General features: G+C 42.8%; 1 protein-coding gene across 4 annotated transcripts in view; it reads right to left on the bottom strand.

Moving 5' to 3' along the window:
- LOC126281856 (probable cytochrome P450 6a13) overlaps window positions 1-21,424 on the bottom strand; it is a 73,427-nt gene that overhangs the window by 27,240 nt on the left and 24,763 nt on the right. For all 4 annotated transcript variants that reach the window (XM_049981115.1, XM_049981117.1, XM_049981118.1 and 1 more), the window contains 3 exons: window positions 19,154-19,487; window positions 10,670-10,907; window positions 4,473-4,694 (listed from right to left, as the gene is read on the bottom strand). In XM_049981115.1, coding sequence (XP_049837072.1) covers window positions 4,473-4,694; window positions 10,670-10,907; window positions 19,154-19,487 — 794 coding nt within the window. The remainder of the gene's footprint in view (window positions 1-4,472; window positions 4,695-10,669; window positions 10,908-19,153; window positions 19,488-21,424) is intronic.

Below are 21,424 nucleotides of genomic sequence, written 5' to 3'. Positions count from 1 at the left end.
GGAGTCGGGTTCCTGCTACTGAGAAGGAATTCGAGAAAGTGGCTGAACGGAGGAGTCGGACAGAATGGATTTAAGATACGAGAACATCCACCACTTGGGCCTTTTTACCGTATTTTGATGCCATGTCATCAAGAATCGGAAGAGTCCCGGAAGACGTGACATTAAGTGTGTGTGTTAGACCCTACAAAAAATTGAAAACCTCTTGGTTTGGGTAAAGGATGATCTTGGCCTGCGCAGGGTTAGCCGAGCGGTCTGAGGCGCTGCAGTCATGGACTGTGCGGCTGGTCCCGCCAGAGGTTCGAGTCCTCGCTCGGGCATGGGTGTGTATGTTTGTCCTTAGGATAATTTAGGTCAAGTAGTGTGTAAGATTAGGGCCTCATGACCTTAGCAGTTAAGTTCCATAAGATTTAACACACATTTGAACTTTTTTTTATCTTGGCCTGAGGAAACGCAGTATGTGCAATATTCCTTGTCAATGCGGGGCTGCATACATATACAGCAGGCGAGTCGCACTATACAAGAACGCTGCGACGAACATCAGCGTCATACACGCCTACGTCAGCCGTAAAAGGCAGCAACAGAAGAACACTGTCTGAATACAAGGCATCGCATGATTTATAAAAAGACGTAAGTTTTAACCCCGATATCATTTTTCTGGGAAGATCATTAAGAAAGCAATATATATCCGTACAGCTGATAATATCATCAACAGGGATGCTGGATTTCGACTAAGCCCAGCCTGGAACCCTGCATTATCTGCTATTAAATGACGACAAGAAAATCAAGATTTTTTTCGGTAATAGACCCGTCATAACATTTATCTATTGTGGTTTTTTAGTGAGTAACGTCCGGCCGCACTGTTAGTAAAATTGCGTGCAGTGCACGAGCAGGAGGGCCGGTCTGCGATTTTCGGTAGAGGGCGTTTGAGTACGCCGCCATCTGTCTCCAAATCACTGGGCACACGTCATTTCCTCTCCTGCGCTTTTTTTGCATGCGTGTTCTATAAAGAGAGACGTCGACGTGTGAATACCGTCAGTCGTGCCTAGCCACCAGCAAGGTCCTAACACCTGAAGATGTCGGCAGTTGCTCCGACGGGAAACCAATTCGATTCTACACAGAGTACGCCAAAGAAATTTCCCCTCTTCTAACAGCCGTGTACCGAAAATCTCTAGAGGAACGGAAGGTTCCAAATGATTGGAAAAGAGCACAGGCAGTACCAGTCTACAAGAAGGGTCGTCAAGCAGATGCGCAAAACTATAGACCTACGTATATCTCTGACGTCGATCTGTTGTAGAATTTTAGAACATGTTTTTTGTTCGCGTATCATGTCGTTTCTGGGAACCCAGAATCTACTCTGTAAGAATCAACATCGATTCCGGAAACAGCGATCATGACACCCAGAAAATAATAGATGGAGGCTCCCAGGTAGACGCCATTTTCCTTGACTTCCGGAAGGCGTTCGGTACAGTTCCGCACTGTCGTCTGATAAACAAAGTAAGAGCATACGGAATATCAGAACAGCTGTGTGGCTGGATTGAAGAGTTTTTAGCAAACAGAACACAGGATTTTGTTCTCAATGGAGAGACTACAGACGTTAAAGTAACCTCTGGCGTGCCACAGAGGAGTCTTATGGGACCATTGCTTATGAATGACCTAGTAGATAGTATCGGAAGTTCCATGTGGCTTTTCGCGGATGATGCTGTAGTATACAGAGAAGTTGCAGCAATGGAAAATGCAGGAAGATCTGCAGCGGATAGGCACTTGGTGCAGGGAGTGGCAACTGACCGTTAACATAAACAAAGGTAATGTATTACGAATACATAGAAAGAAGGATCCTTTATTGTATGATTATATGATAGCGGAACAAACACTGCTAGCAGTTACTTCTGTAAAATATCTGGGAGTATGCGTGCGGAACGATTTGAAGTGGAATGTTATATAAAATTAATTGCTGGTAAGGCGGGTACCAGGTTGACATTCGTTGGGAGAGTCCTTAGAAAATGTTGTTCATCAACAAAGGAGGTGGCTTACAAAACACTAGTTCGACCTATACTTGAGTTTTTCTCATCAGTGTGGGATCTGTAACAGGTCGGGTTGACGGAGGAGATAGAGAAGATCCAAAGAAGAGCGGCGCGTTTCGTCACAGGGCTATTTGGTAACCGTGAGAGCGTTACGGAGATGTTTAGCAAACTCAAGTGTCAGACTCTGCAAGAGAGGCGCTCTGCATCGCGGTGTAGCTTGCTGTCCAGGTTTCGAGAGGGTGGGTTTCTGGATGAGGTATCGAATATATTGCTTCCCCCTACTTAAACCTCCCGAGGAGATCACGAGTGTGAAATTAGAGAGATTCGAGCGCGCACGGAGGCTTTCAGACAGTCGTTCTTCCCGCGAACCATACGCGACTGGAACAGGAAAGGGAGGCAATGACAGTGGCACGTAATGTGCACTCCGCCACACGCCGTTCGGTGGCTTGCGGAGCATAAATGCAGAAGTAGATGTAGGAAATTTTGTTTAATTCGCACAACGTCATCTGGCAGCAAAACCATGAAGACTATTTCCAGGAGAGATTTACTCTGATAGAAACGTATCTTTCTGCCGTGTTGCTGAGACAAGAGCGTTAAGGTCTAGAAGAGATATGGGGGGCAGTGATGGTTCACAACACAGTTGAAAGACAGATGGTATGAAAATCTGTGCGCTTATCTGCACGCAACAAGCATAGCTGTGCTTATGACGATGAAATGTAATCAAAACGTCGAACATCACATAGATAACTGTAATGGTTCCTTATTTACGTGACCATTACGGCACTCCAACCCCAGTTCCCGATACCAGTAAAATCGTACAACCTTTCTGCGAAGTAACAGACATACTTTTGTGACAAAATTCGCATTTCGTTTTGTTAACTTATATGTATTCCGATGTATCGATATATTATAGTGATATGGTTCTTGTGTGTATTCATTTCTGTGAGACTGTCATATTCATTGACTTACTTGTAACCGTTTTGGCGCGAATGCTCACAGAGCAGTCTTTGATTCACTTTGCAGAAGTTAAGTTCTTATTTCGATTTCTAAAAGAACAGCCAAGTCTTGTGTTTGGTTAAAGTGGAAATTAAATATATGAAGATTGATGCAAAACTGTTTTCTTGATGATGTGACAATTAAGAAGAAGTATATGTGAATTTACAAAAAGTTTTAATAAAAATGTGGATCGTGAACACCAAGTCAAAAATAATTTCTACCGTACCATTGTTCTAATCTGGGAGTGTTTGATCATTAAGAATTTCCTGAAAAACGCATTTGTTAAGTCATCAAATATTGTTAAAATACAGATCTGGACCATCGTGCAGTCAAAGTGGAATCACCCGAGAATCAACCAGATGAGCCGTAACAACTTCGAGGAAATCTCCGTGGGAATGCTTCAAGATAAGTACCAAAATTAATGACCTTTTTACAGTGACTTCATTATTTCCATCCTGACGATACCATCCACAGACAATAACTTTGTTGTTGCCCGATAAAGCGAACATATGCTGCGTGAGCAACACTATTAATCTGATCTCTAACCTACTTTGCAAGTGGTAGTATTGTTTCATAACGGACACAGGCATTCATCACGAATTCCAGATGCCGTGACTTTTCCTAAGAAGGACCTTCAGGACAACATCGCTGTGATCAATAACTGGAAGTATAATTGTTTTTACAAGTTTCTTGCCAAAGTCAAGAGGGAAAAGCTTTTTTTATTTTATTTTTGTAGGTCACAGAGAAATGCTGATGCCTTCCTGCACATTGATTTTTCACACTGATCTTTCTCAATTGTCGGTCTCAACCACTAACCTGGAATCATCTGTCTATACGTTTTGTAGCCCAAATTCGAAAATCACGTTGCTCAAAATATTTAGTGTTTCAGAGGTGAGATCTTCTGGTCGTGTCTAACATGACTTCGTTTCTTCTTCACTCTTTTATTTTTTCCTGGGTGACACGAATTTCACTGTATGAGGTCTAGGTTTTGCAGGTACTGGGGCCCTATGTCCCACTGTATAGCTTCAGCCAATGTTACTTCAGTATCACCTACAGGCCTGGCTTCTCACGGACAAGATTAGTCACAAATTCGTCTGCATTCTCTCTGACATTCTCTGGAATTCCGAAGAGTGTGAGATTATAGCCCCTGTAATAGTGTTCTAGTTATTCAGACTTCTCGACTAGTTTCTGTTCAAGCAATTGTGCCCTTCCCTCAATTTCATTTTAGGATTCAGAATGGCGTTGGCAGCTAGGCCATTACGGACGGACCACGAGATCGCATTGGCGAAGGATACAGAAGTTTGTCAGTCACGATCTAATCGAAAGAAGCATACTGGTATCTGCCTGACAGAACCATATTTTGAGAGCGTCCTCGTTGTGCGTAATACGAAACTGTATACTTGCCATGGCACACTTACTGTGATAGATAGATGTCATTTGGATAGCCTGTCTTACCGCTAAGGACCATGTCGAGGTAGGTCATCTCGTGGATCGCCTCGTAGCTCAGCTGTCCGCCGTGCGCTTTGAGGACGGCATCCACCTGTTGCCTGGCTCGGGTTTGCACTTCAGTGTGCAGCGACAGCTCGTACAGGCAGAAGCTCAGCGCACGTGCGACGATTCCGAGTCCGAAACCAAACGTGGCGAACACGTACGCCACCAGGGAGTCGTCTGAGAACTCTGCAACACGCGGCCAAAACTCAGCAAATAGCCAGTACCAAAGATTTATGCATTAAGGTTCAAAATGGCTCTGAGTACTATGGGACTTACCTTCTGAGGTCAACAGTCCCCTAGAACTTAGAACTACTTAAACCTAACTAACCTAAGGACATCACACACATCCATGCCCGAGGCAGGATTCGAACCTGCGATAGTAGCGGTCGCTCGGTTCCAGACTGTAGCGCCTAGAACCGCTCGGCCACTCCGGCCGGCTATGCATTAAGGTTTATGTCAAATTATCCCTGTGATCAACCAGTGAAATGTTAAAACTCGACTTCCTTCAATTTATAGAGTTTGCGGCCAGATTTTGTGAATCAAAATCCGATTGGACACCGCTTTACTATGCCTCCCTTTTTAACACGTTACCCCAAAAGCAATAGGTAATTATTGTGGATATTAAATGAGTGAAAAATTTGAACAAACATTAACTGTGGAAAACTATTTCAGAGAAAACTGAAAATCGCTTTATTAATTACCATCGCATCGAGTCATGTCATCTGTTTGTCATAGCGCCGTCAAGCAAGGATGTGCTCCTGCCAAGTTGCGCTTGTGCTGTCCCTTACAACACCGGTAGATGTTTATATAACCCCAGCCGCTTGGCGACCTACAAATTTGGCAATTTTCAACATAAAAAAAAACACTTGCAGTGAGCCTTAGCAGTTAAAAGTATGACAGGGTCCTCCTTTTTGTATATTCTTACTGTATAAGAAATTACTGGGCGTTTTACGACAGGTTGGTTTGGACCATTCCATTGTGACAGAAGTTGATATACAAATACCTTGGGCAGTCAAACTGTCGTGTCGTGTTTCAGGAATTGCATCAATGGTCCCTATTTTATTTGTGGAACTTCTTGTACCCACAAGTACTTATACACTGAAGCGCCAATGAAACTGTCATAGGCATTCGTATTCAAACACACAGATATTTAAACAGGCTGAATACGGCACTGCGGTCGGCAACGCCTAGATAAGACATCAAGTGTCTGGCGCAGTTGTTAGATCGGTTACTGCTGTTAAAATGGCAGGTTATCAGGATTTAAGTAAGTCTGAACCTGGTGTTATTGTAGGCACACGAACGATGGTACACAACATATCCGAGGTGGCGATGAAGTGGGAATTTCCCGTACGACCATTTCACGAGTATACCGTGAACATCAGGAATCCGATAATACATCAAATATCCGACATCGCTGCGGCCGGAAAAAGATCCTGCAATAACGGGACCAACGATGACTGAAGGACTGAAGAGAATCTTTTAGCGTGTCAGAAGTGCTACCCATCGGCAAATTGCCTTAGATTTCAATGCTGGGCCATCAACAAGTGCCAGTGTGCGAACCATTCAACGAAACATCATCTATATGGACTTTATGGGCTTTCGGAGCCGAAGGCCCTCTCGTGTATCCTTGATGACTGCACGACATAAAGCTTTACGCCTCTCCTGGGTCCTTCAACACTGACATTGGACTCTTGATGACTGAAAACATGTTACCTGGTCGGGCGAGTCTCGTTTCAAATTGTGTCGAACGAATGGACGTATCCGTGTGAGGAGATAACCTCAGAAATCCATGAACCCTGCATGTCAGCAGGGAACTATTCAAGTTGGTAGAGGCATTCTGTATGATCATCTGCAACCATTCATTTCCATTTGCATTCCGAAAGACTTGCGCAATTCCAGCAGGACAATGTGACAGTCCACACGTCCATAACTGCTTCATAGTGACTCTAGGAATCCTCCTTTGAGTTTAAACGCTCCCGCTGGCCACCATACTCCCCAGACATTGACATTATTGAGCGTATCTCGGATGCCTTGCAACGTGCTGTCCAGAAAAGATCCCCATCCGTTCGCACACTTATGGATATATGGACAGCCTGCAGGATTCGTGGTGTCAGTTCCCTCTACCACTAGCTCAGACATTTGTTGATTCTATGCCACGTCTCGTTTGGGAACTTCTGCGTGTCTGTGGGGCCCCTACACGATATTAGGGAGGTGTATCAGTTCCTTTGGCTCTTCACTGTAGTTGCTAACAGGTAGGTTGTCACAGTTATTCGGTAACATTCCGCTGCGCATAAGGCACTCCAACATGAATGACATCGCTCGCAATTATTATACATAATTACACACATTTTTAACAGAAAATCCATTCCTAAATTGATGGATCGGTCGTTCTGGAAACACATAATAGCACGCACACTCACGAGAGTTAATATCTCTCCACTTTTAATTGTGATAAAAATACATGAATACACCGATGAGTCCCAAAGTCATTAAACGTGGTTTAATATACGCGTACGCATTAGTAAGTCGGGGATGACGTTTGACGCACAGTCTGTCCAAGATAGTTTCATAGCATCTATCAATGCTACACTGAACGGTTTCGTCCGGTAGCCATAATAACATTTTACGTGTTACGTGTATATTTACATTTGGTACAATAGGACAGACGTATGTGCAGACTTTCCTCCTGAAAGTGTCAGTGCTTTGAGGCTCTGTTATGTTCTTACTATTTGTTCGTCATATCTTAGGACTATAAAACACTCCTCGAAGACTTCCTACAATGAATTAAAAATAGTATACAATTCCACTGAAAAAATTATCATAATTCGGTAGCTGTAAAAATTAAAAGATGCTTGCTTATGTAGACAATTCGCTACATTTTCCACTACAGTCTCATGAAAACTGCACCTTGTTTTACTTACCCTTTCGGGATGTATGTATGAGACACAGTCTTAGCTACCTCACGCTGATTGTAGAGTTGGAAAGGTAAATTATACCTTTACATGTCGCTGAGACATCACACTGTGAAGAGATAATATGTAATGTAATAATAATAATGATAAAAGGAGAAGGAATTTAATAAAATCATAATTGCGATGGAAAGTGGTAAACTAATTGTTGACTGCTTGGATTTTGCAGACGATGTTTTCATCCTACCTGAATCTATTTAAAATGCCGGTGAATCTCTTACAAGAGAGGGCTACGAAACCAGCAGTACATGTGCCTTTTGAAAGAACAGTGTGTATGACAAATGCAAAGTGACATCGAAACACATAGAAATTGATTATAGAAAAATGAAAAAGGCAACAACATTTCAATACTTAAATAAAACATACCACCATATTCTTTGGTGAAGGAAGCTAAGTTAAAAAGGGCTTTTCACTTAACAAGAAGTCTGTTTAAGAAGACATGTATTTCCATAACTTCAAAACTCCGGCGCTACCACAATGTTTTTACATCTGAATGCCTTCAGGATTCCGGATGCCTGTCGATAAATGCAGCTAGACAATTAGGTGAAATAGAAAGCATGCAAACGACAGTTAATCAGGGAAGTTATGGGACCATACACTGAGATGTCTAAAGTCATAGGGTAGCTAAAGCAGAAATACAGATGCTGGCAGTGTGGCGTACACAAGAGCAGGGCTATGGTGGAGCTGTCTTTTGTACTCAGTGAAAATATTTCCGACGTGATTATGGCCGAACGACGGGAAATAACAGACCCTGAACGTGAAATGGTCGTTGTAGCTAGACGCATAGGATATTCCATTTTGAAAATCGTTAGAAAATTCAATATTTGGTGATCTTTAGCGTCAAGAGTGCTACTTGGAGACCATTTTCAGCCATTCACGGACTTCGTGTTCCCAAAGAACTATGCGCCATGTCACCAGGTCACATCGTTCGCGGTTAGTTGGAAGAACATTTTGGACAATTCGAGCAAATGGTTTGGCCGCCCAGATCGCCCAACATGAAACCCATCGAAAATTTACGAGACGTATTAGAGAGGTTAGTTCGTCCACAAAATCCTGCACCGTCAACTGTTTCGCGATTATGGATAGCTATAGAGGCAGCATGATTCAGTATTTCTGCAGGTTACTTCCAATGACTTGTTGAGTCCATGGCACTTAGATTTGCTGCACTAATTCGGAAAAAAGATCCAACTCGATATTTTAGGGCATAGCCCAAAACGTATGTCACATCAGTGTAATATGACAATGTGGAAAGGAAATTAAGAAGTAATAAAGAAGGGGTATTGAATAGGATTGGGAAGAAGAGAAATTTGTGGCACAACTTGATTAGAAGAAGGGTTCGGTTGGTAGGACATGTTCTGAGGCATCAAGGGATCACCAGTTTAGTATTGGAGGGCAGCGTGAAGGGTAAAAATCGTAGAGAGAGACCAAGAGATGAATACACTAAGCAGATTCAGAAGGATGTAGGTTGTAGCAGTTACTGGGGGATGAATAAGCTTGCACAGGATAGAGTAGCATGGAGAGCTGCATCAAACCAGTCTCAGGATTGAAGACCACCACAACAACAACAAAGAAGATGATGGAAAAATAGACTGAATATTAGACACATTGAGGAAGACAAGTGTTGTATTCTGTGGACACCTAAAAATATTAGATGAGGAAAGAATTTAAAAGAAGAAGATTTTTAACTTTTGTGACAGAAATAGAAAAAAACATCAGTGACGTAGATCAAAGAAGGTAAAGAAATGGGGGAAAGATGGAAGTTCAGAGAGAAAGTAAATAGTTTCAAAGGCTTTCAGGAGGAACTTAAAAAAACACAGGTGTCAAACAGATAGAAGAAAGAAGAGAAAACACAGCAAAAGAATGAGAAATTGTTGGTAAGAAAAAAAGAAGGGAAAACTTAGTCGTGTAGTCCTTAGTATACCAAACCATTAAAAGAAGTATAACGGACAGCGCAAAAACAATTTCTACTAAACTGTGGTTCCTTATTACTCTTGTTATTGTCCCAGGCAGGTACACTACTGTTACTTCCACGGTAACCGTAGCGGTTTCTAACGCTTCTCGGGACAAACTAAAATATTGATGTATACACGTTATCCGTAAATGAAAGCCTATTTGCTGATATTAAATGAAAGCATCATGATGAACCATTGAAGATGACACGATATGAAGTTACAACAGCGAAAATCGGTCGCGTATGCCAAGTATATGCGATGACCAACGAAAATTTCTACCAGACCTGTAATCGAACAGGGATACTGTACAGTTATGCTACCTGATCATGCTCCACTTTCCTGACTCAAATCATTCTTTTCGTTCACATTTTCATCTATGATTTCCAAATACTACCAGCACAGTTCTCCCATTGGGTACGCAGAATAACAGCACATGGAAATGGCATAGGTTCTTATCCTGTCGCTGGGGTACTTACAGTAATTATATTAGCTGCAACAAAATGAATGGAGTTATGTAACAAAAAAGGCATTTACATTAAACTGTACCACGGAAGTGATGTTACTTCCACGCAACCTATCGCAGGACCACAATCACAAATGTTCGGAAATGAGAAGTGGATATATTAATGGCAATAATAGCTTGAGTCAGGCCTGTGGGAGTGCTCGGGTAATCAAATAGATATGGCACTTGCTACAGACATGAAGGACATTTGCGTACGATTACTGATGTGGCAAAAATTTTCACTGGTCATCTCACTCTGATTCGATGCTCCTGTTAACTTTCTTTCCGTGTTTTTCAATTAAATGTTTTTACTCCGTCTTATGTAAGACACAATGCTCCTACATTTTATTTATCCAAACAGATTTCGAGAACTGTGCCGTCTTCTGGGGGTCTCGATTTGTTTATGTAAAATAGTTTACAAAAAGCATCGTTGTTTTCTTATTTTAAGCGAAATAAATAACATGTGCTTTTTAAAAATTTGTTTAGATTTCTTCCCTGTAATTACGTTATTGTGAAAATGGATTTTTTCACGTCACTTGTTCTCATGCCTTCTTACCGTTTTGACAGCATGCCATCTGCAGAGTACCTGCAATAATTCACTAAGCTATTAATTCTTATTCGCACCAAGCGGTTAATATGTGCGCAGGGATAACGACAGGTTGTCAAACGGCGATGCAGCGTGTGATGTAAATAATTAGAAGCTAGCAACACGAGGGTGTAAGTCTGAATGCGCCTTACTTGTGGGTGTGTTCTCCTCAGACGCGAGGCCGTGCAGTCTCGCTTGCAAGAACTCGTGCATCACGTCATCTCGGCAGAGGTGGTTCTCCTGCCTGTACTGCAGAATTCCTAGGGCGACTCCCTTGAAGAAGTCGTAGGTGTCGCGCGTGAAGAAGTCGAAGAAGAAAATCCAGGCGATTTCTGGATGCCACATCGACAGGAACTCTACGAAATTTTTTCGTCGAGACGGATACATTGCCTGTGAATTCCAGATTTCTTATTACATATCTACAAACACTACGAGGATTTTATTACGATAGAAATCTACATCATAACTTACTTTGGTTAGTTAAGATATTATGTAACCTAATGGTAAGCTTTAGTGCATTGTGTACTAACCTAAAAGTCTTGAACTCTAAAACGTAAAAGATGCCATTTGACGGTTTGAGTGTGGCCCACAGTGAATTACTATCCTGTACCTATCACTTTATTTCCCTGCAGGCTTAATGTCCTGAGTTGCATACATTCGAATGTCTGCCTCATCCTACACTTTTTTTCCGGGTACGGTTCTCACTACGCCTAACGCTTCAACACATTTCCTATGATCCTGCCACTTCTTCTCGTCAGTGTGTCCTCGTTTCCCTTTCATGGTCGATTCTGGTGAGGCATTAACTATTTATTGTTATATCTGCCCACCTGATTCCGAGCATATTCTTTTAGTTGTATGGCAAAGTGCAAGATTACATACTTTAATGTCTTGAGTTCGATCCCCAGTCAGTCCTATGATTTTTATCTGTCCCTTATCATTTCTGGCAACATTTCTTAAAGTGTAAAATGTTGAAGTTTGCTGTGGATCGCAGTCTTTCTGGTCTTTCTGTAAAGTACAGCAGAAGTCAAGTAGGAGAAGGGCAACGAGGTATCACTTTCTACAATCCATAGCTAATACTCCTTTGTGATGTTCAGAGTAACCTTCAGGTTGATGGGAGCTTTACCTTACTTCCTTTCAATATTTAAAATATGTCATATCTCTTCTTTCGTAGTTACTCATAATTGCATGAGTCACATCCATGTGATTCTGTGCTCTATACACAAACTCTCCAAAACTTCCTTCTCCAGCTCAATCAAATGCGCAATTTGAAACAATCTTCATTCATTCATTAGCTGCACTTTTTTAATTACTTGAATAGTTTCGATACCTCTGGATCATCTTCAGATCTAAAACAACGTAAAACTAAACATTATGCATATAATATGTCACAATAATTACAACACAGATCTACATAAATATTAATGTTACCTAAGAAACTGTGACAGCAACCTGTCTAGTCTGTCACAACGTCATATCAGAGTACAGTGTTTTGCAACTGCGGTCAGTTATCTTGTAGAGGTACAGCACAGGATAGGGGGAAAGGGGACATGAGGGAAAAGGCGAAATGGAGGGAGGATGATTGGGAGAGGGAAAGGAAGCAGGCAGGGGGAGTGGGAGAGATTTAACAAGCAAGGCAAGGTCTTACATTAAAATTATAACATGTAAAAATTCTCTTCGGGCTATTAATAGTGTAGACCAGTGGTTCTGTGAACTAGTAAACCGTAAACGACATAGAATAGCGAAATTATAAAATGTAGCGAGGGGAGCTCAAATGGAGGAAAGAAGGCCACAGCCGCAGCCCAAAGCGTCTTGCACGGTTCGCGTGGCTTTCCCTCACCCCCCCCCCCTCCCGCTCCCCCGGCGGAGGTTCGAAACCTCTCTTTGGCCCTCCGGCATGGGTCTGTGTGTTGTCCTTGGCGTAAGTTAGCTTAAGGTACATTAGGTAAGTGTGTAAGCCCAGGGACCGATGACCTCAGTAGTTTGGTCCCACAGGAACTTACCACAAAACAAAAAGAAGGAAGGCTGAGAGTGGCAGGAGAGGGGGAGTGCTACTAAGGAATGGATCTTAAAATGGCAGAAAGTTAATTACGTGAAAAATATACGTATATATTTTAAAAGTGTAGATGAATGGACGAGTGAAAATTTAAAAGGCATAAAACAGTAAATTCTAAAAGTGGAAATAAAGCAACTAAAACTGAAGTAGGGTCTTAAAATACCAAGGTTATAAGAGACTGGAAGCCTTTATAAAGTCTTCATCTGAAAGTAGGTAAGTTGTATAAAGGTTGTAGAAAAATGGATGTAAAATAACAAAAGACGAAAAAGGTAGTAGAATTACAGAAATCGAGTTGCGTGAGGTACTTGCAACTTTAGTTGCATGCACATACTTTCACTTCTACAATTTACTGTTATATACTTTTCGTGGATTTATACTTACATGTTTTAACTGTTTTAATATTTAGTGACCATTCCGTTATAGGTGCTCCATGTAATTCCACTTCTATAATTCTGCGCCCTGTAGAACATCCATTCCATTCAACACGTCATCCCTTTCTCAGACGCTAGTAACGAAAAGAGCAGATCTGGTCATTGATGTTTCTTCAGCCTCAGTTTTGATCCCACTTCTGAACCAAATACTCTACTGTCGATTTCTCCCAACGACTTAGCTTGCTTTACGTATAAATTGCTATCTATGTAAACATAGTTCTCATAATTCGTATCGTAATTTCAAAAAATAACTTATCTCAGGCCAAAACTTGTATGTTAGATCGATATTGGACTCTCTTAGCAACATCATAACCAGTGTACTGTGCACAGTTAGGTAACACAGAAAGTTCTTCGTCATACATTTCGTAGACTTGCTCCTTGCTACCGTATGAAATGTTCAATGTATGTAAGTCTTCCCTACTTTCGCCATTTGTATTGGTCTACGCGAATTATTTACAGACGAATGGAAAAACTGATAGAAACCGACCTCGGGGAAGATCAGTTTGGATTCCGTAGAAATGTTTGAACACGTGAGGCAATACTGACCTTACGAGTTATCTTAGAAGAAAGATTCAGGAAAGGCAAACCTACGTTTCTAGCATTTGAAGACTTAGAGAAAGCTTTTGACAATGTTGACTGGAATACTCTCTTTCAAATTCTGAAGATGGCAGGGGTAAAATACAGGGACCGAAAGGCTATTTACAATTTGTGCAGAAACCAGATGGCACTTATAAGAGTCTAGGGACATGAAAGGGAAGCAGTTGTTGGGGAGGGAGTAAGAAAGGGTTATAGCCTCACCCCCATGTTATTCAATCTGTATATTGAGCAAGCAGTAAAGGAAACCAAAAAAAAAAAATCGGAGTAAGTACTAAAATGCAGGGAGAAGAAATAAAATCTTCGACGTTCGCCGATGACATTGTACTTCTGTCAGAGAGAGCAAATGACTTGGAAGAGCAGTTGGACGGAATGGACAGTGTCTTGAAAGGAAGATATAAGATGAACATCAACAAAAGCAAAACAAGGATAATTGAATGTAGTCTAATTAAGTCGGGTGATGCTGAGGGAATTAGATTAGGAAATGAGACACTTAAAGTAGTAAAGGAGTTTTGCTATTTGGGGAGCAAAATAACTTATGATGGTGGAAGTAGAGAGGATATAAAATGTAGACTGGCAATGGGAAGGAAAGCGTTTCTGAAGAAGAGAAATTTGTTAACATCGATTATAGGTTTAAGTGTCAGGAAGTCGTTTCTGAAAGTATTTATATGGAGTGTAGCCATGTGTGGAAGTGAAACGTGGACAATAAATAGTTTGGACAAGAAGAGTATAGAAGCTTTCGAAATGTGGTGCTACAGAACAATGTTGAAGATTGGGTGGGTAGATCACGTAACTAATGAGGAGGTATTGAATAGGATTTGGGAGAAAAGAAGTTTGTGACACAACTTGAGTACAAGAAGGGATCGGTTGGTAGGACATGTTCTGAGGCATCAAGGGATCACAAATTTAGCATTGGAGGGCAGCTTGGAGGGTAAAAATCGTAGAGGAAGACCAAGAGATGAATATACTAAGCAGATTCAGAAGGATGTGGGTTGCAGTAGGTACTGGGAGATGAAGGAGCTTGCACAGAATGGATTAGCATGCAGAGCTGCATCAAACCAGTCTCAGGACTGAAGACCACAACAACAACTTGGGGCAGCTTATTTCGATCCATATGGTGATTATTAAGTGATCATTTGGAGAACGTAGTGGAAAACGAACTGTGACTACCCTTCAGCTAGTGAAACTTTTGTTTGACTCCAACAAAATGCTGCAGAGCTCCTTAGGACTTAACACTTTAATTCGTACGGACATGGTGGCTCTAATTAGGATCACCGGTTTCCAGTCGACGCCGAAGTCGTTAATAATGTTTAGGAATAATGTGCCGAGTGCACCTGTTTCTTAAGGTCCATAAAAGCTGACGCATGCTGGGTGGGCTTAAGTGTGCAGTACCAGACGAGTGTTTCGAAAGAGTGCACGTATTTAGCGGCTATTTATGTTTTGTTACTGATTGTTTCCCTTCATCAACTTACAAATATCTTATAGGTACGCTGCAAACAATGATGTAGTCCAAACGTGAGTGGTAGTGTGCTTCCGTTAGTACTGTTCTCTGGTGAAGCCGAATTTAGTTGGAATGAGATCGATTATACCGCTACGAGTCGTCGATCGTCAAAACATTATGCCCACTGCAAGATGCTAACAAGTATGGAACTTCGTCGTCTTCAAAACGAGCTTGAGTAACAAAATCCCGCTTTAAAAAATTGAAGTGTAGTGATGGGTACGGCCCCTTTTAACTTGTGCCGTGACGGCTACGATAGTAGTCAACTTGAATTTTCATAGCGGGGACTGATACAGCGGACGCTGTTGGTCTCACCTTGCCCGAGGAGGACAGATTCGTTACGCCTATAGAGTGTTCCTACAATGGTTAGTGACCAGCAGACCAGCGTGCCACAGTGGGGCGCGAGTGTGTTGGTGCGAGACGAATTCATTGATCTGACGCTGCGCAGTTTCACGTGTCGCAGATGCCGACACAGATAGTTGTTGGGTTCCTCACGTAGCCGTACATCTAGAGGGGTATTCCTAAGTCCCTGCAGTGTTTCAGGAGACAACTGCGCGAGAAATACGAGGCACACCGGAAACTCACACTTCAATGTAGTTTTAAACTCATAATACAGGTTTTCATTATGAGCACCGTGTGTGACGTCAATACTTTTGTGGCGATGCACGCTTTTCAGATATGTTCATTGGGTTGCCTAGCTCATGCGCGAAATAGTTTGATGCAGCAGTATGGAGTGGATGATTTATCTGGATACTAATTGAGTATCTGTCGTTCCCCCAATATGGATTTACTCCCACCTCCTATTCGTCTGTCTCCTTCTCCCACCTTTCTATGTCCATCTCATACTCCCCCTCCCACTTGTCTGCCCGACTGCTGCTGCCCCACCATCTATCCATCCCGTCCTCCCAACTCTCTCTATCTCCTCTTCCCCTCTCCCTGTGTACCACCTTCTCCCTCCCTCGCTGTTCATCTCCTCTCTCATCCTCCGGACTTCTCCTCTTCCCTATCTCTATTTCTTAGCTGCTCCCAATCTCTCTGCCCATTTCCTCCTACGCCCTTTATCACTTTTTCTCCTTTTCCACCTCTCTCTTTCCATCTCCTCCTCTTTCCTTCCTCTCTCCCTCTGCCACCCTCCTCTCTCCTCATCCATCTCCTCCTCTTCCCTTTGTCTGTCCAGCCCCCCTCTCCCGAATTACTGTGTCCATCTCTTCCTACTTTGCGTCGCTCAAGGTGATCACTCGTGATACGCGGAAAATGTAGGTTCCAGTTCCGCTCAGGCAAAAATTTTCTCGTTCATTGCTTCGGGTAATACGTGTATAATTATTACAGCCGAGTCGAATTTCAGGAATATATTACTATGTCATTCGAAGCTTGTAGTCAGCCCACAATTATGAACAGTGGGAACACCGGAACAGAAAAGAATGGAAGCGTTTTGGATGTGAAGCTACAGAAGAACGTTGAAAATTAGGTGGACAGAAGTGCTAAAGAAAGACGATGTTCTGAACAGAATTGGCGAAGACAAGAACGTTTGGAGAACACCGACAACAAGAAGGGACATGATGATACAACATGTGTTACGACATATAGTTGTAGCCTCTATGGTTCGGGAGGGAGCTTTACAAGTTAAAGACGGTAAGGGAAGCAGACATTGGAATAACGGAATATATACATCTGTTAGTTCAGGACTGAGGATGCAACTTGTGGCACGTCGCATCAATTTTTATCAGGAGACTCATCATCGTCAGTATTCTGCCAAAAGGCAGGTTTTCACATGGTAGTTCTCCAGGTTATCCTGTCTTCTCCCATCCTCTTCACGTCTGCATAATTTCCTCTTCTCTTTATGTCGCCTATCATGTTGTATCAACTTCTTCCTCTCAGTTTTCTCCCACAAACCAGTCCTTCCAAAGCATCTACTAACAAGCACTCCCTTCTCAATGAATGTCCCAACCAGTTCCTTTTCCTTTCTCTCACAACCATCAGCAGACCTCGTCTCTCACCAACCAATACTCTTTCATTACTCACTCTTTCCACCCAGCTAATTCTCTCCATTCTCCTCCACATCCACATCTCAAATGCTTCTCACCTTTTTCATCCTCTCGTCTCAGCGTCCATGTTTCTGACCCATACAGTACCACACTCCAGACAAAACATTTGCCAAGTCTTTTCCTTAGACCTTTATCTAATTTGACGTATTAGGGTCTCCTCTTTCTGTTGAATGCCTCCTCAGCTATGGCAATTCTAGTTTTCACCTCCTGGTGACATCTAAAGTCTTCAGTTATTGTGCTTCCAAGATATTTAAATGCACTTACTTCGCTAATGGTGTTGTTGTTGTTGTCGTCTTGACGCAGCTCTCGATGCTACTCTATCCTGTACAAGCTTTTTCATCTCCCAGTACCTACTGCAGCCTACATCCTTCTGAATCTGCTTAGCGTATTCATCTCTTGTTCTCACTCTACGATTTTTACCGTCCACGCTGCCCTCCAGTACCAAATTGGTGATCCCTTGATGCCTCAGAACATGTCCTACCAACCGATCCATTCTTCTAGTCAAGTTGCGCTACAAACTCCTCTTCTCCCCAATTCTAGTCAATACCACCTCATTAGTTATGTGATCTACCCATCTAATTTCAGCCTTTTTCTGTAGCACCACATTTAGAAAGCTTCTATTCTCTTCTTGTCTAAACTATTTATCGTCCATGTTTCACTTCCATCCATGGCTACACTCCATACAAATACTTTCAGAAGCGACTTCCTGACACAATTTTTTCTTGTTCAGAAACGCTTTCCTTGCCATTGACAGTATACATTTTATATCCTCTCTACTTCGACCATCATCAGTTATTTTACTCCCCAAATAGCAAAACTCCTTTACTACTTTAAGTGTCTCATTTCCTAATCTAATTCCCTCGGCATGACCCGATTTAATTCAACTACATTCCATTATCCCCGTTTTGCTTTTGTTGATGTTTATCTTATATCCTCCTTTTAAGACACTGTCCATTCCGTTCAACTGCTATTCCAAGTCCTTTTCTGTTTCTAACAGATTTACAATGTCATCGGCAAACCTCAAAGTTTTTATTTGTTCTCCAGGGACTTTAATACCTACTCCGAACTTTTCTTTTGTTTCCTTTACTGCTTGATCAATATACAGATTGAATAGCATCGGGGAGAGGCCACAACCCTGTCTGACTCCCTTCCCAACCACTGCTTCCCTTTCATGTCCCTCGACTCTTACAAGTGCCATCTGGTTTCTGTACAAATTGTAAATAGCCTTTGGCTCCCTGAATTTTACCCCTACCACCTTCAGTATTTGAAAGAGAGTGTTCCAGTCAACATTGTCAAAAGTTTTCTGTAAGTCTACAAATTCTAGAAACGTAGGTTTGCCTTTCCTTAATCTTTCTTCTAAGATAAGTCGTAGGTTCAGTATTGCCTCACGTGTTCCAACATTCTACGGAATCCAAACTGATCTTCCCTGAGGTCGGCTTCTATCAGTTTTTCCATTCGTGTCTAAGGAATTCGCGTTAGTATTTTGCAGCTGTGGCTTATTAAACTGGTAGTTCGGTAATTTCCACATCTCTCAACACCTGCTTTCTTTGGGTCTGAGGGAATTTCGCCTGTCTCATACATCTTGCTCACCAGATGGTAGAGTTTTGTTAGGCCTGGGTCTCCCAAGGCTGTCAGTTGTTCTAATGGAATGTTGTCTACTCCCGGGGCCTTGTTTCGACTTAGGTCTGTCAGTGCTTGGCTAATGGTAGATTGCACTATTTTAATATTGGACAGTCGGCGTCTTTTGCTGATGACCATACTCTTTGTTTTTGATGTGTTTATTTGCATCCCATATTCCACCCAAGCTTCATTCAGATCCTTCAGCATGTTATTCACTGTCTGCTCACTTTCTGCCACTAACACCATGTCATCTTGAAATCTCATACATTCTCTTCTCTTTCCACCAATACATATTCATCTTTTCCCATGTGACGATGGGAAAAAATCCACCCTGCTGAAGGAGCCACCATAAACTTTGCTGTGGAATGTAGCGAGTAGAGGGCAGTGGTTCTTACCTTGAGGGCCAACTGGAGGTACGTCGACCGCGGATCGTCGATGGCGCCACACTCGATGCCGAAGGCGCAGCAGCCGATGGAGTCGGTGGCGAACCGCGAGCAGACGGCCAGCAGGTCGACGTCCCTCCAGCCGACGCCCTGGATCCTCCTGGAGAGGGCGCGCTGCACGCCGCGGCCGCACTGCTCCAGCCAGCAGGACAGGCGCTCCGTCCTGGCCGGCGAGAAGCCCTTCACATACAGCTCCATCACCTCGCGCCACCGGTCGTCATCGACGTCGAACAGGTGCTTCGAGATGGGGTCCACGCGGATGCCCTTCATCTGCACCTTCCTGGCCCTTTGTGACGCCCACATACACAAAGAAACATCGTCAGAACATCAGCACTCGTAGCAACACGCATATTCGTGGAACGTCTGCCAGACCTAACCGATATGCTAGAAGGGAAATACAATACAGAGCCAAAGAAACTGGTAAAACTTCCTAATATCGTCTTGGGCCCACGCGAGCATTCAGAAGTTCCGCAGTACTACGTGGTATGGACTTAACCAATGTCTCAAGCAGTGATGGAGGCAACTGACAATACGAATCCTGCAGGGCTGTCCATAAATACGTAAGAGTACGAGGGCGTGGAGATCTCAACAGCATGTTGCAACGCCCAGGGTCCCGGGTTCGATTCCCGGCGGGGTCAGGGATTTTCTCTGCCTTGTGATGACTGGGTGTTGTGTGATGTCCTTATGTTAGTTAGGTTTAAGTAGTTCTAAGTTCTAGGGGACTGATGACCACAGATGTTATGTCCCATAGTGCTCAGAGCCATTTGAACCATTTGAAGCACGTTGCAAGGCATCCCAGATATGCTCAATAATGTTCATGTCTGGGAAGTATGGTTGCTAGCAGAGTTGTTTAAACTCAGAAGAGTGTTCCTAGAGTCACTTCGTAGCAGTTATGTACGTGTCGCAGTTCTAGGGTGTCACATTGTCCTGCTGGAATTGCCCAAGTCAGTGGGAATGGACAATGGACATGAATGGATGCAAGCGATCAGACAGGATGCTTATGTATGTGTCACCTGTCAGAGTCGTATCTAGACGCACATGTCCCACACCGTTATAGAGCATGAGCCAGCTTGAACAGGTTCCCTGCTGACATGGAAGGTCCATGGATTCATTAGTTTGTGTGTGTGGTGTGTGTACTGTAAGACCATCAGGTCACCTACCATCAGATTATTTCACTTTTCGCTCTAACGAAGTAGGCGAGTGTCAGCAATATGTCTCGTGGTCTTATCGTAGCGTGTTTATCTTCTGCCGTTAGGTCATACGATAGAAATGCACGCTTAGAGTAGCAGATTCACGGTGACCAAATTTAAACAGAACTTGATTAATTTTCACACACATTTATTAAAATAATAACAAGCATAAAAATTACTTAACTTGGTTCTGGAGGCTATTTACAATTGACAATATGAAGTGCCTTTGGTATTGGTACATTAATCTTATTCTCACGTGTATCTCTGATACTTGACAAAAGTGTCTATACATTTATCTTCATGGCTACGTAAAGGAGTATGGTAATATTATTAGACGCAGACTGAAACTTGAATATAGACTGGTACAGACAAATGCAGACTGGTACAAACTGGTGCAGACAAATGCAGAGTGATACAGACTGGTGCAGACAAATGCAGACTGACTGATCGGAGGTCTGTACACTCAGTATAATACCTCGCGCATTCATGTATCACTGTGCGAGTGTGATTCGCGAGGAGAAAAGGTTCTACGTTAGCAACAATCTCATTGGCTGCATTACATATTAATACGCGGATCGCCGGAAGCAGAATTTGGTCCGTCTCTATGGCAGCGCCATCTCATAGTGTGGGGACGGACGAGCGCTGCGCCTGCACTGTTGTGCTTAGCGGGGCGCGCTCTAGTGGGAAAGTTGTGTACGCGCTGACTACGCGAATCTATGTACACAACAGTGTGCATACCCGTACACGTTCATCCACTCGGTACAATTTGAAACGAGAGTTGTCCGACCAGGCAACATGTTTCCAGTCAACAATAGTCCAATGTCGGTGTTGACTTGCCGAAGTGAAGCGTAAAGTTTTGTGTCGTGGGGTGTTCAACGGTACACAGGTGGGTCTTGGCTCCGAAAGCCCATGTCGATAGTGTTTCGTTGAGTTGCTTGTAAGCTGAAACTTGTTGATGGACCAGCACTGAAATCTGCAGCAATCTGCAAAAGAGTTGCACTTCTCCACGTTGAACGATTCTCTTCAACAGTCG

The sequence above is a fragment of the Schistocerca gregaria genome, chromosome 7 (assembly GCF_023897955.1).
Source record: "Schistocerca gregaria isolate iqSchGreg1 chromosome 7, iqSchGreg1.2, whole genome shotgun sequence".
In the NCBI taxonomy this organism is placed as follows: Eukaryota; Metazoa; Arthropoda; class Insecta; order Orthoptera; family Acrididae; genus Schistocerca; species Schistocerca gregaria.
Note: the sequence above shows the minus strand (reverse complement) of the source record. Positions and strands in the feature narration are given on the sequence as shown.